At 31.6% G+C, this 13725-nt stretch overlaps 3 protein-coding genes across 7 annotated transcripts in view; 1 reads left to right on the plus strand and 2 right to left on the minus strand.

Annotated features, from left to right (window-relative positions):
* LOC111480473 (stem-specific protein TSJT1-like) overlaps positions 1-13725 on the minus strand; it is a 24073-nt gene that overhangs the window by 3664 nt on the left and 6684 nt on the right. The gene's annotated exons all lie outside the window — the stretch shown is intronic.
* LOC111480470 (CBS domain-containing protein CBSX5-like) lies at positions 7880-9804 on the plus strand. Its single transcript, XM_023125528.1, has 2 exons — positions 7880-8361; positions 8718-9804. The coding sequence occupies exons 1-2, from the start codon at positions 7991-7993 to the stop codon at positions 9553-9555; spliced, it is 1209 nt and encodes a 402-aa protein (XP_022981296.1). The 5' UTR covers positions 7880-7990; the 3' UTR covers positions 9556-9804.
* The window catches only part of LOC111480467 (ultraviolet-B receptor UVR8-like), a 6298-nt gene continuing 2869 nt past the window's right edge, over positions 10297-13725 (minus strand). For 4 of the 5 annotated variants that reach the window (XM_023125525.1, XM_023125522.1, XM_023125524.1 and 1 more), the window contains 5 exons: positions 13180-13392; positions 12433-12543; positions 11178-11546; positions 10979-11086; positions 10297-10789 (listed from right to left, as the gene is read on the minus strand). In XM_023125525.1, the coding sequence (XP_022981293.1) occupies positions 10451-10789; positions 10979-11086; positions 11178-11546; positions 12433-12543; positions 13180-13392 (1140 nt within the window). In that variant the 3' untranslated portion in view covers positions 10297-10450. The remainder of the gene's footprint in view (positions 10790-10978; positions 11087-11177; positions 11547-12432; positions 12544-13179; positions 13393-13725) is intronic. The other variant, XM_023125526.1, reaches the window with a different exon arrangement.

Below are 13725 nucleotides of genomic sequence, written 5' to 3' on the forward strand. Positions count from 1 at the left end.
TTTTTTTTTTTTTTTTTTTTTTTTTTGTATAATTTATTGGTATAATTTAAGGTCATTCTATTTCTATTTAATTTATGTATTCTAAATTTTAGTATATTAATAAAAAAAAATTAAATCAATAATGTAACGATTCTAGATTTCTACTAAACTAAAAGTGTTACCATATTTATAATATCATCTCTAGTGTAAAAATAGACATTTAAAATATTATTGTAGATTTACATGTTTTAAAGTCTTTAAATTAAACATTAAAAATGAAAAATACCCTATATTAATTTATTATCTTAAAATTTAAATACAAACTATTTTATGCATATGGTTTTTACCATTGAAAATAGGGGTCAATTAACTATATATTGAATATAGTTAAAAGTTAGCTACTCGAGCTGTCTTCATCTGTAGACAATTAAGGAATGCCCTAGTTTTCTTGCATTATATCCTCAACCTCTCCTATAGTTTTCTTGCATTATATCCACATTTATCCCCTATATGGAAATCAATCCCTTCCATTAGAGGCCCTCCTTCGCTATTGACTTTTGGGTACCTGTTTGGCATAGCTGCTTAGAGTTATGGCAGGTCTTTATCCAATAAAGGGTAATAATTAAGATTATTTTTATGTTAATAGTATATAACGTCCTAGGAATTCAAAATTCAAATTCGAAACTTGATGGCTTTGACATTCCTTTGCATCCTACATCTCTTGCGACATGATCACGACATCCACTTCTCACTTCTTAAGAGTATAAATTATCCTCATAAACTAACACAAGTCATTCCATTATGCTTTATTTTTAATCACATACATCTTAGAAAAATTTCTGTGAGAACATTAGCTCAAAAAAGAAAGTGTGCTCCTTTGTTCGGATGTTGCATATTATATTCCAAGACTTTGAAACAATGCAACCTAAACCACCATGCCACAGGTTGATTCCATCACCAACTTTAAGTATAACTCAAATGTTGAAGAATATGTTCTTCGCGATGAGATGAGAGGTTGGAATCCTAGTCAATGAAAAAAAAAATCTAAAAATATCTTGGTATCATGGATCATTCTTCCATGGTCTTGTGCTGTGACCTTCTCGTTTAAAATGGGCCTCAATGACAGGCCCAAGACCTTCTAAGTGGGTTGGTTCTTTAAAAAAAAAATTGAAATTATTGAAACTCCCTAAATATTACATTTACTCTATAGTTTATATATATATATATATAGATATATATATATATATATATATATATAAGTGATTGTAGTATTATTTTATTTTCTAAAAAAATAATAAAGTAATGTGAAATTATAAAATTGGAAAAAAAAATGTCAATAAATCTCCTACCTTTTCAGAGAAGCTCTTACCACAATAAGTGTTAAAATGACTGTACTAAAAGAAGACAGCAAGCTTTTTGTTTGACTTTTTTTACATTTTGTTTTGTTGTGTGTTGATTAAGGGAGCAAAGTAAAAGAATTATGGTCTGTTTATGATTAATTGATGTGAAATTATTGTGTTTATATTTGTAGAATGTATTATTTATTTATTTATTTATTTCTAACCAATAACAATTAAACGCTCAAATATTTTAGATTTAGTATTTATTTGATATAATGTGTTTCATAATCGATTTATTTTTTGAAATTATTTTTTAATTTAAACTTTTAAAATACAAAACTATATTTAAAAGATAAAACACTTTGATATCATTTCATTTTTTAAAATTCAATCTATATGTTATTGTTATGGTCATAATTTAATTAAGTATAATTGAAATTTAATTTAATATTTTATGGTTTGAAAATATATTGTAAATAATTATTTAAATTAAAATTAAAATTCTAAATTAGAGATATAAAAATATATTTTTATTGAATTTGTAATAAGATGGAAGAGTATTGTAAGTACTTGTCCGTCAACATGTGAGAAGTACGGACCACGTCTCACAGTTCTTTGTTTATTATTATTATTATTATTTTCTCTGTCCAACACGTGTCTCTCTTCCTTTTTCTCCTTCTCCCAGCCTTTCATAGTATATTTTTTATTTTTAGAAATTAAATCTGTAAATATTATTTTCTGAATTGTCTTATTTTGTTCGTATTTTTTATTTTTAAAATTTGATTAAAAATATAAATGTTTTGACCAAATGACTATAAAAGGATGCAAAAATAAGTCCAATGAAAAGAATATATATATATACATATAAATGGTTATCAATCCGGTTTAGCTTTTGTTTTAGCTTTTTAAACAATTGTGTTTAATTTGTTTTATCACTTAACGTTTTAATATTTCTTAAGAAAATATTATTATTATTATTATTATTTATTTTTATTTATTTTTTATTTTTTTTCCATTTTCAAATTTTGATTTGGATTTTGAAAACATTTATAAAAAAGTAATAGGTTATTGAATGAAGAAATTTATAGGTAGAAATAGTGCTTAAAAAAAGAATTTTATAATACTATATATGTAGATTGAGTAGAATTGTTTTCAACTAACCAAAATTGAACTCAACCACTGAAATAGGTTTTACAACCTAACTCTCTATCTTTTAGTTTAATTGAGGTTGAATTGAATTGGGTTGTCAGATTGTTATAAATATCAAATAATCTTATAAGTAGGTAGGGTTATAAAATCCATTTTCGGATTGGTAAAGTGACCAAACCAAAAAAGTTTCAACTTGCGAACCACGTTGAATTTTCAATTTCCAAAAAATTCTTCAACCCAACCTAAATAAAATTGAAAAAAAAAATCTAACCCAACCCAACCTATGGATTTTGATTAAGTAATTCTCGTTGTTCAAGTCACTAGAGTAACACCCATGTGTAGACCTTGTTTTTTATTTTTGAAAATTATTCTTTTTTTCTTTTTCAATTTATTTATAATAGTTTTCATTTTTTTTAAAAGAAACATTAGAATTTTTATCCAAAAAAAAAAAAAAAATCTAATTTTTAAAATTTGGTTTGGATTTAGTAAAATTCATAAAAGTTGGTGAATAAAAAAAGAAACTCAAATTTATAAGTTTAATTTTATAAAACCAAAAAACTGTGTAATTATCAAATATGGCATAAACTTTTTAAATTTCTATATGAATCTTGTTTACGTAATAAAATTTCGATACATGTCAAATAAGATAACAATTAGAACGGTTAATATAATCATATAGTAAAGTTTAAACATGATATATAGACGACATTTTGTTCAGGTATGTGATAAGGTTAGGGTTAAAACCTTTTTACAGCAAACACGAGAATTAGTAAACAATCAAATTTTGGTAAGTCGAGATTTGATTCTGTGTCACACTTAGCACATGCATGCATGAATAATTGAGATGAAAACAGGATTAAAGCTTTTTTTAGTATGCAGAAATGGACAACCAAATAAAGAAATTATAGTGAGTTTGGTATTGTGTTGGCCTCATCTTGTCTTTGTTAAAAAGACAAAGCCCCTTAAGTCATATGGCATGTGAGAATATTCCCTTCCTTTTAAGCACACCACAATCTCTGCCACTAATTTTTGTGATACTTGCTATACACTATATACCTCTTCTTAAGCATTCATAAGACTTCTTATTATAAGCACCCATTTTCAAGGCCTTTACTTTTACGAGTGTCTAGCTATAGAGTTATGAGACTTACTCGTGTTCGTTCTTGTTCAAAATTTATCTAGGATTTGGATCGAGATTTAGAATTCAAATTCAGCACTTGATGGTCTCAGTGTTTCACATTATCTACGTTTTATTCTTAGGAAAATTCTCAAAACGTCATCTAACATCAAATTACTCTAAGCAAACCACGTTTAATTTTGAAGTTCCTATATTAAGCTATCGAAAAAGAAAGGTTGTAATAACCTATGCTCAGGATTTGGCACCGACCAACATTCTCTTGTGTCATGGTCACTTTACTTACTCGTTGCTTCTAAGAATGAAGAGTATCCCCACCAACCAACATGAATCCTAGGATATTTTAACCTCACTCACATGTATCCTAGGAGGTCACCCAACAAAGAATTGCTCCAAGCAAGCAAAACACGTTTAATCATGAAATTCCTATGATTCCATGATTGAACCATTGAAAATGAAAGTACATTTTGTCAGTATAGATAATAACTTTTATTTGTCATTCTATCCACAAAGATCGCTCTCATTCAAATGTGGTCTCAGTTACTTCATGTACTTCTCTCTTACTTAGGTATCACAAATGTGCACGTTATTGGTATAGGTAACAACTTTCAATTCTTTTAACCCTTTCTTAACCATCATATCCTCAAAATCGCTCTCATTTATATATGCTCTCGATTCTTTTATTTATCTCTCATTTACTCAAGGTCACATAAAAGATGGATGAAATAAATTTATGGTGTCTTAAAAGGTAAAGAAAAACGAAAGAAAGGAACAAAGTAGGTTGATTAGTTTTATTTCTTGTTCACATATGGCTCGAAATTCTAGTTATCTCAATCACGGGCGTAGTAAGCACTAATTTCAAATTTAATCATGTTTGGGATTGAGATATCGTAGGATTTGACTTTAAAGGTAGGTTTCCACAGGATTAAATTTACCTCTTTTTCGATCCTGCCAAGAGGATCAAGGGTCCCTACACTTATCTCAAGACGTTTGGTTCACGAGTTAGACTCGTACAATCAAGAGTTGAGCAACCGAACCAATCTCAAAACTATATAAATTCGTATTACATAAAGCATATAAAATTCATTTTTTAAACCACAAAATTTTTATAAATCATAAATTCAAAAACCAAAAATGCAAAAATAATAATAATAATAATAATAAATCTCTCTGTCTCTCTCTCTCTCACAAAACACGTTTCCACTTTTGGTTAAGTAAACACGACAAGAAAACAGATCGAGTGCTATTATCAAATCAAATGACTAAAACCGACAAAAATAATAATAATAATAATAATAATAATAATTTGTTATAAAAAATGGTCCCAACTTTCAGGCCGTTATATAAATTTATTTAAACATAAACAACCCTTCCAATTTACCTACCCTACAAAACCATACCATTTTAAACCGGAACAAACTACCATTTATAAGGACGTAGAAACTTTCTTTTAGTAGATGAGTTTTAAAGCGGGAAGCTCGAAAGAGAAAATCTAAAGAGGACAATATCTTCTAGCAGTGGATCTGGGCCGTTATATTATTAGTAACAAATACTATTTCTATTGGTATAAGACATTTTGAGTAAGCTAAAAGTAAATCCATGAAAGTTTCGGAGGTTCATGATTCCTAACATGGTATTAGAATCATGCTTTTAACTTAGCCATATTGATAAAATTATTAAGTGTCGAAAAAAAAAATTGTGAACCTCGAACGTGAAGTCAAGGTGATTTAAGATAAGTTGCGTTTTTTCAAAGAGTATTATAGGTCCATGTTCCGTAGTTATTATTTTATTATTTATTTATTTCATTTTTCAAATTTGATTTTTGCTTTTTCATTGTTTGATAGCTGGCTAATTTTTGGATTTTGTTTCGCCTAATCATTTTATTATATTTATTTTCTTGTTTTTAAACTATGGTTTTGGAGTTGTTATGTGCATCATAATAATAAGAGAATGTTACCTTTTAACTTATGGAAACATTTTTAAAATAATGACTAATTATAAAGTTTTCCCCATCCAAATTGCATTTGTATAAATATTAGGATCTTTTATTTCCATAATTATATTATATTGTTGTATTTACGATTAAACTAATATAACCTAAACTTATCTAGCTCTGATGCCATTTGTATGTATCTATTTTGGCACACCGCCTCGTGTCTACCCCCTTTCGGGGAACAATGAGAACGCTAGCACATCGTCCGATATTTAGCTCTGATACTATTTGTATGTAATGGCCTACATCTACTGCTAGCAGATATTGTCCTCTTTGGACTTTCCCTTTCAAGCTTCTCTCAAGACTTTAAAATGCTTGGTAAAGTTTTCCATAGTCTTATAAATGGTTTTGTTATAACCAAGGCAGAACATCACAAACTTGGCTTTCAGCAAACATACTCATTAGAGTAATTACTTAACAACAAGATTTTTATAATTTAAAAAAATACTTTTCAAAATTAACGAACGAAGTTTAATGATATTTTTATTAAGTTAATCAAACAAAAAGAAATGGTGTGGGTCTCGATTAATAATGATTGAGAACGAGATTGACTACCAACCCACTTAATAAAATGGAATTGAGTGCTTTTTTAAGGATTACTAATTCGAGAACGAGACCCACAATTAATTTCTATTGCAAAATTTGTTAAAAAATAATTGAGTAAATGAGAAATATATAAATGATCCGAGATTATATTTGAATAAGAACGATCTTGAAAATAAATATAACTAAAAAAAATTTAAAAAATTGAAAGTCACTACTTATGTAAATACGATGTACCTTTCTTTTTTGTGGTTCAATTATAATAACTCTTAGGTTAAGCTTACCATCTTTATTAAATGTGGAATATATTTATTTTTATTTTTATTTAAAATTTGGGATTATTTTCATCATTTTTTTAATTATTTATTATGATTTTTATAAATATCTTAAAATAAAAAACTGAATTCATAGTAAATTTCAAAAATAAAAATACATTTAATTATTTTTATTTAGATTTTTAAAATAGATAACGGAATAAAAAAATTCATAACTAAAAATGGATTTGATTTTTTAAAACTAAAATAAATTATTATCAACCTAACCTAGTTTTTAAAAATTATCTAAACAAATTAATGTATTTTATTTATAAAAAAAAGATTAATTAATATAGGATAGTACGACGTCGTTATTACATTGGTACGTACAGCTGCAGAAACTTTCAAATTTGATAGACCTGTGTCGGTCACTTTCCGAATCCCACGTGGTGGAACCCACACTATCCGATCTTTCTAACTAATATATTTTTTAATTATTTTCTGATGCATGAAAAACAATTAAATTATAAAATTATTACGTATTTAGTCTCAAAAAGTATTTTCAAAATTTTTAAAAATATTTAGTTAGAAAAAAAAAAAACATTAATAATTTATTTCAAAAATAATATTAAAAAAAATACTTCTAATTTTTAAAATATTTTAATAGTATCATAAAAAATATGATAATTAAAAAATAATTATGAAATTTTAAAAATAATTTTTTTTTTTTAACATTAATCTATGAACGAAAATCGTTTATCTTCATCTTATAGATTAACATAAAACATTTTAATGTTACTTTTGAAACTTTTCGAGTATTTTTTTTAAACGTATAAATTGGTATTTTTTAGATTAAATGTAAAATTTATGGTTTTTTTTTTTAATTCAGCTTTTTCTTTTTCTTAGAAAAGGGTATTGAAGCTTAGTGTAAAAATTAGAAAATTTAAAACCGATAGTTACTCGTTGACTTGTACGTTGTCATTTTTACTATAAATTTTTAGATGCTCCTCCCTATCGATCAAGCAGCAAAGTTACTCGTGATAGGCTGAGTTTGAAGCTGCTATCCTTTAGTTCGAATAAGTTACCTGGTCGAAGATTCAGTCCAGTATAGTAGGTAGCAGGCTCGTTTAGACTCTCGAGCGAGAACGAGAAATAGGCGTTTTCGTGTCGAATAACCCTTCTTTTAAAAAAATGTAGGTCTAAGTGTCATTTTTTATTTTTTATTTACGATTTTATAACATGGTTTAATAATTTAATTAAAGCATAAAGAATAGTTTTTGAAAGTTTAAATTATTATATTAAGAAAAATGCCTCTTCCATTTATACCCTTAAACCCAAATTATAATATTCATTAAAGAAATGGAAAAAGGTTGCAGTGGGCCCCAGTTTATGTTGTTTTTTTTGGGTACCCTTTTGAGTACCGTACATCTCATTACACCTTTTTCAGTTTCTATTGAAGCTCTCATTATAAATATTGAATTTCATCGCTTTCTTTTCTTCTCCATCTTCTCCCATTTCTCCGATCTTCCGCCGTTGCCGGATTCTGACGACCTCCTCTCCTCTCCGATAACCGTTCCTCCTCCCTTTTAGCTTTTGTATGGCAGTGAGCTTGTTTTCGCATGACGTTTCTGATCTCTGTCTCGGCAAGCCAGCGCTGAGGCTGTTGTCTTTGTCCGCAACTGTCGCCGACGCCTTGACTGCTCTCAAATTCTCCGACGATTACTTCGTCAGCGTTTGGGACTGCCGTTTGGCGAAGAACGGTTGCGGTGGCGGTGATGTTGATGGTAGTGCTGACGGTGGTGATTTTGAGTGCTGCCGATGCGTGGGGAAGCTGTGTATGGTGGATGTGATTTGCTATCTCTGTAGGGACGAGAATTTGTTGTCGCCTTCGGCTGCATTGTGTGCTCCTATCTCTGAGATTTTGCCACAAATTCCTGGAATCGTGATGCATTTGGAGCCGTCTGCTAGGTATAGAAATGAATCTGATGAAATTTGGATCTCTATTTTTCCTTTCTTAGGATTGTTTCAATTTATTCTTTAATTAGTTCGTTTCTGAATGATTGTTAATGGCTGCGTTTTATTGATGTTTGAGTTTGATATTGATGTTCTTCAATTAGGTTTCTGAAGTTTTGTCAGTTACTGATCTGAAATGGGCGTTACAGAACTTTTTTTTCAAACTCAGCTTTGAAATGTTTGTTTCTTTCCTTAGCTCTTCTACTTTTACTCTCAGACTTTATATGATTCTGAACTTGTAAAGAGAATAGTAGAGTTGTGTAAAGTTCTTAAAGATGAAGATAACTGAAGTCTCTATGTTGATATTCCAGCTTGCTAGATGCCATTGATCTGGTTCTCCAAGGTGCTCAAAATCTTGTAGTCCCAATTAAGGCTAAGCTAGGAAGCAATTCAAGAAGGAAGCAGCTTAAAAACCCCACAAATGCCATCCATGGCGGCCGTGAATTCTGCTGGCTGACTCAGGAAGATATAATCAGGTATCTCCTCAGCTCAATTGGCCATTTTTCCCCCATTGCTGCCCTCTCCCTTGACAACCTTGGCATCATCTGCACCAATGCCTTATCAATAAACTACCACTCCCCTGCCTCCTCTGCCATTGGAGCCATATCCCGCTGCATCGCCAATCAAACCTCTGTAGCAGTCGTCGATGCTGATGGAATTCTGATTGGTGAGATCTCACCCTTTGCCCTTGCCAGGTGCGACAAGGCTGTTGCAGCTGCGATTATGACATTGTCTTCTGGAGATCTGATGGCCTACATTGACTGTGGGGGGCCTCCAGAGGATCTTGTTAAGGTAGTGAAGGCTAGGCTGAAAGAGAACAACTTGGAAGGAATGCTGCAAGAATTCACTAATTCACCATCCTCAATTGGATCTCCATCTTTCACTTCTTCATCCTCTGATGAGGAGTTCTCCCCATCTCCGAGCTCAAGAAAGTACAGAAGATCATCAAGCTACTCGGCACGAATCACTCGTCGTTCCGAGGCCATCGTTTGTCATCCAAGGAGCTCCCTGATAGCTGTTATCATCCAGGCAATCGCGCACCGTGTGAACTATGTTTGGGTTATCGAAGACGACTGCAGTTTGATCGGAATCGTCACATTCCTTGATATGTTAAAAGTTTTCAGAGAACATTTAGAGACAAGTGAGTAGGCAGACAGAGTTTCAAGCCATTTGGCTTAGAATTTTTGTATCCCCTTCCCTTTTCCTACATTGTCTAGAATAAAAAATTGAAAAGTCCAAAGCTGTGTGGCCTAGTTGAGACAATTGGGTTTGTGTTATTTGTGTTGTTTTGTTTGTCTATAAACGTTTGGGATCTTCATGTTTCAGCCTTCTTGTGTTAAAGAAGCTTTGAAACAGAGAGTGCAGAAATGGAGATTTCTATGCGACCACTTTTGACCATATTTTATGCCTTTAAGAATGATGAGCTACCATGATTAATTAATTCAAGCAAACCCTGAGTATTGTAAAACTGAATAAAAGAAGACAAAAAAGTAGCCATTTTCCAAATATGGGATTACACCTCACCAGTCATTTGAATATTAGGGCTGTTGTCTTCATTTGGTTTATTGTTAATGCAATATTTGTTCATTTAATTTTGTGGGGTCGGTGGGTCACAAATGAGGTGGATAATCTTTGTTTACACGAAAAATGAAAAGAGAAGGAGAGAGGAAAAATGAGTCGGGGACCAAGATTATATTCTTCGACTCCATCTCCAACTCGAGTCGTCACCCATCGTAATTATTTATTTATAATTATATTATAGTAATGAAAACAATGTTATAATAATGAAATTTAAATTTGAAAATATTAAGTTGGTTGAACAATATAATTTTGCTTATTATTTTTATTTGGATTAATCAGGCTGAGAAACTTTAGTAACAAAAGCAGTAAAAAACTGAACGAAAATAGAATGTTTTCAGTCTTCTCTTTCACAGAGTAATGCAAAACCGTTACAGTGATGAATGAATTGACAATGGAGATTGTGAAATGTTAATATCAAACATAAAGTTATAAGTTTATAAAGTGATGATAACAAGTAGGTTAATTACCCAGATTCTGAAGCAGCACTCTCATCATCCAAATCTTGGACAAGGATTTCAGTGGGTTCAAGGCAGCCTCTCAGAGATTCAAGTCCCAATTGTGCTCGTTCGTTATCTCCGAAGCCGAAGAGTTTTCCTTTGTCAGTTACTACAACGGTGTGATACAGCCCGGTGCTGATTTGAGACACGCAGTGAGCTCGTAAGCAGTTGAGGCTTCGAGGGCTCAAGACTTTGTCAGATACTCCTCTGTCAGGAAATCCAAGGCTGCCAAACCCCATCCATCCAAAGCCATAAACAATACCAGTGTCAATCAACACAAAAGTTTTCCTCTTTCTTGCACAAACCTGGAACGAAACAAAAGCGTTATCAAACAAATCGTAAATAATACGATCTTATCTAGATGATGCAAGATACGTGACATCAAATGTTTCAAGCCTGTGCTATGAGCTTACTTCAGCATCAGAGACTAAAAATGCAATTAAGAATCACACAAGAAAGCTATACAGATTTAGTTTGGTGAACGTCGTCGATACCTGTACGGCAAGGTGGTTCTTAAGGCTGTTCAGGGGTTGAGGAATAGTCTTGTCAATCTCATCTCCATGGCCCAGTGCACCACAGTAGCCTTTTCCCCAAGTATATACCTGCAATGAGAAATCAACAAAATAGATGTCATAAACTATAACCTAGGATGTTAATCAGGTTACTATGCTGATCTTGAGTTTGGGAACTAACAAATCCATTAGAATCTAATGCCACTGCATGCTCATCCCCAGCAGAGACCGAAACGATATGAATATCCTTTAATCTAAATGTCTGGAGAACTCGAGGCTGGAACTCGTTGTGCTGCTCCCCATGGCCAAGGCAGAAATTAGACCCTGACCCAAAAGAGTATAATCTCCCATCATTAACTACGGCCAATACATAGCTTGGACCAGCGGAGATCTGAATTACAGATCCAATTTCCACAAGCCGTTCGACAACCTTTGGAGTAGATTTCTCTAATGTATCACCATGGCCAAGCTGACCATATGTGTTTGTTCCGCACGTATAGACATGGCCTTTTCTTGTTAGAAAGGCTGAAAAGTTATGTCCCACAGAGACCTGAAGAAAATTTACATGCCATAATCAACAAGTAGTCTATCAGTTTAAAAACAATAACCAGCATGAATACATGCTTATGGAGGATTCTAGGGGGTTGAAATCCCCCTCTTCTGTAATATTTTATTCCATTAATGAAATGTGTTTCCATTCAAAAAAATAATACAGGTATATTAAGGCACGCAGTTGTCCACTTGTTAACTACAATCCAATTCTAACTTCAGCCCGTAATTCTCTTAGAATGTTCATCTTTTGCTGTCATTCTCTCATCTTCTTTCCTGCTTCACTTTCAGAGCCATCAGAGGAAATTTTTTCCTTTCATAATTTCATCCATCAATGAAATTGTTTCTTATTAAAAAAAAAAAAAAAAATCTAGAGCCGTCAGAGATCCTAGAACCCCTCAGACTATTCTGCCATTCGTCTTGAAGTGAATTCTCTTTAAGACCTAATCCCACTGGGATTTGAAAACATACAACTCTAATATCCCAGATTTCTTCAAACATCAGAGGGCTGGTGGGATAATTTGGTTGATGAAAAGTCGGGCTAGTTTTTTGTTTGAAATTTTTGGGATCTCAACCCCCAAAAAATGACTGTCACTTGCATTTATCATATACATACTTGCAATCACATCATATTATAACACATATAAATAAAAACACTCTAGTACATGGATATTAATAAAAATACTCTAGTACACGGATATTAATAAAAATACTCTAGTACATGGATATTAATAAAAATAAACCACAAGGAAAGGTTTATTCCAAGGAAAAAACATTTCTTGCTAGCCATGTCAATCTGTATTATGACGTTGCAATTAAATGTGAAATTCAAACAAATCATGGAAGATACATATGGGCAACTAAAACAGAGATTTTAAGCATTTTACCTGCTTGCATGGAATTCCATTTAATCCTTCAACAAGTCTAGGTCTAAAGATTTGAAAGCTTGTATCTCTGTGTCCACAACAAAATGATGAATTATCTCCACACGTGAAAACCTATTGATGAAGACAAGGCATAGGATCATCAAAGACCGTAATTGAGAGTGACATCCATGAAACCATGAACTACAGTGCCAATGAGTGACAAATAACTAGTGCAAAAAAATCTAGTAACAGTGATCTGCAAGTACCGGTTGCATACACTAGTAAGGCATGTAGGTATGTAACATGGAGTATAATTAGAATCAATAAAACTAAGTCCACAAACCCAAGCAAATTATGCAGATTGACACAGAATTTTAAGGTTTATTACGATTTAGAATTTTGTAAGACAGAGTCTTCAAAATCAGCTGCAATTTCCAACATGGTACTTCTAATAGTTCAAACTAAGAGCTCAATTAGGATCAAGATAGCAATAAGACTAAAAAATTCTATAATACAGGAAATCATAAACATCAATTATCTAATTCACTGACCAAATCTGTAGAGCAATTTAGACATCTAAGTGCGTGGTCTATTTGAGAACAAAAGATATTAAAAATATATCCGTATATGAAAAGCAGAGAGAGAGAGAGGGAACCCGTTGTGAGGCACAAAATCTGTATCAAGGAGAACCAATAACAGTACATAACAGTTCAAACATAGTACGTATTATAATATAGATCAAATCCAACATAAGATTCAATTGTTTACCTCTCCTGACTGTGTGACAAAAGCAGCATGATTGTGAGAAGCAGAAACTTGTTCAACATATACAGAAGGTGGAAAGTTAATTCGGGTAAATGATACACATTGAGTGGTCTCAGCGCCATGGCCAAGAACACCACATAAGCTGGAACCACATGAGTATACTGATGCTTTGCTAATCAGTAATGTATGATATCTTCCAGTTGCAATCTGCATCTGCTATAAAATAAATAGGAAATAACTTCAAATTCTCTTCCACAAATAAAAAGTATAATCAACAGCAAACAATCAAAATCATATCTTCGACACAAGATTTTTTAATTTTTTAATTTTTTTACATCTTACAGGTTGAGTAGAGGAGCATTACCTATGACTGTAAAAGACACTGTTAGCTACTATGCTCGTTCAATAGAACAATGCAAACTCTACATGTACTACTTAGTAACAAGTAAGGTCATATCTAGGTAAAACCCATTCTATTGTCTCATCAACAAGTTCTCCACTCTATTAAAAAAAAAAAAAAAAAAAAAAAAAAAAAAAAAAAAAAAAAAA

Source organism: Cucurbita maxima, unplaced genomic scaffold, assembly GCF_002738345.1.
Source record: "Cucurbita maxima cultivar Rimu unplaced genomic scaffold, Cmax_1.0 Cma_Scf00006, whole genome shotgun sequence".
In the NCBI taxonomy this organism is placed as follows: domain Eukaryota; kingdom Viridiplantae; phylum Streptophyta; class Magnoliopsida; order Cucurbitales; family Cucurbitaceae; genus Cucurbita; species Cucurbita maxima.

What these genes read in the sequence shown, in the direction of transcription:
- LOC111480470 (XM_023125528.1), top strand. Translation starts at nt 7,991, where the DNA reads ATGGCAGTGAGCTTGTTTTCGCATGACGTTTCTGATCTCTGTCTCGGC. An exon ending in CATTTGGAGCCGTCTGCTAG is followed by an intron (nt 8,362 to 8,717) that starts GTATAGAAATGA and finishes TTGATATTCCAG; the next exon opens with CTTGCTAGATGCCATTGATC.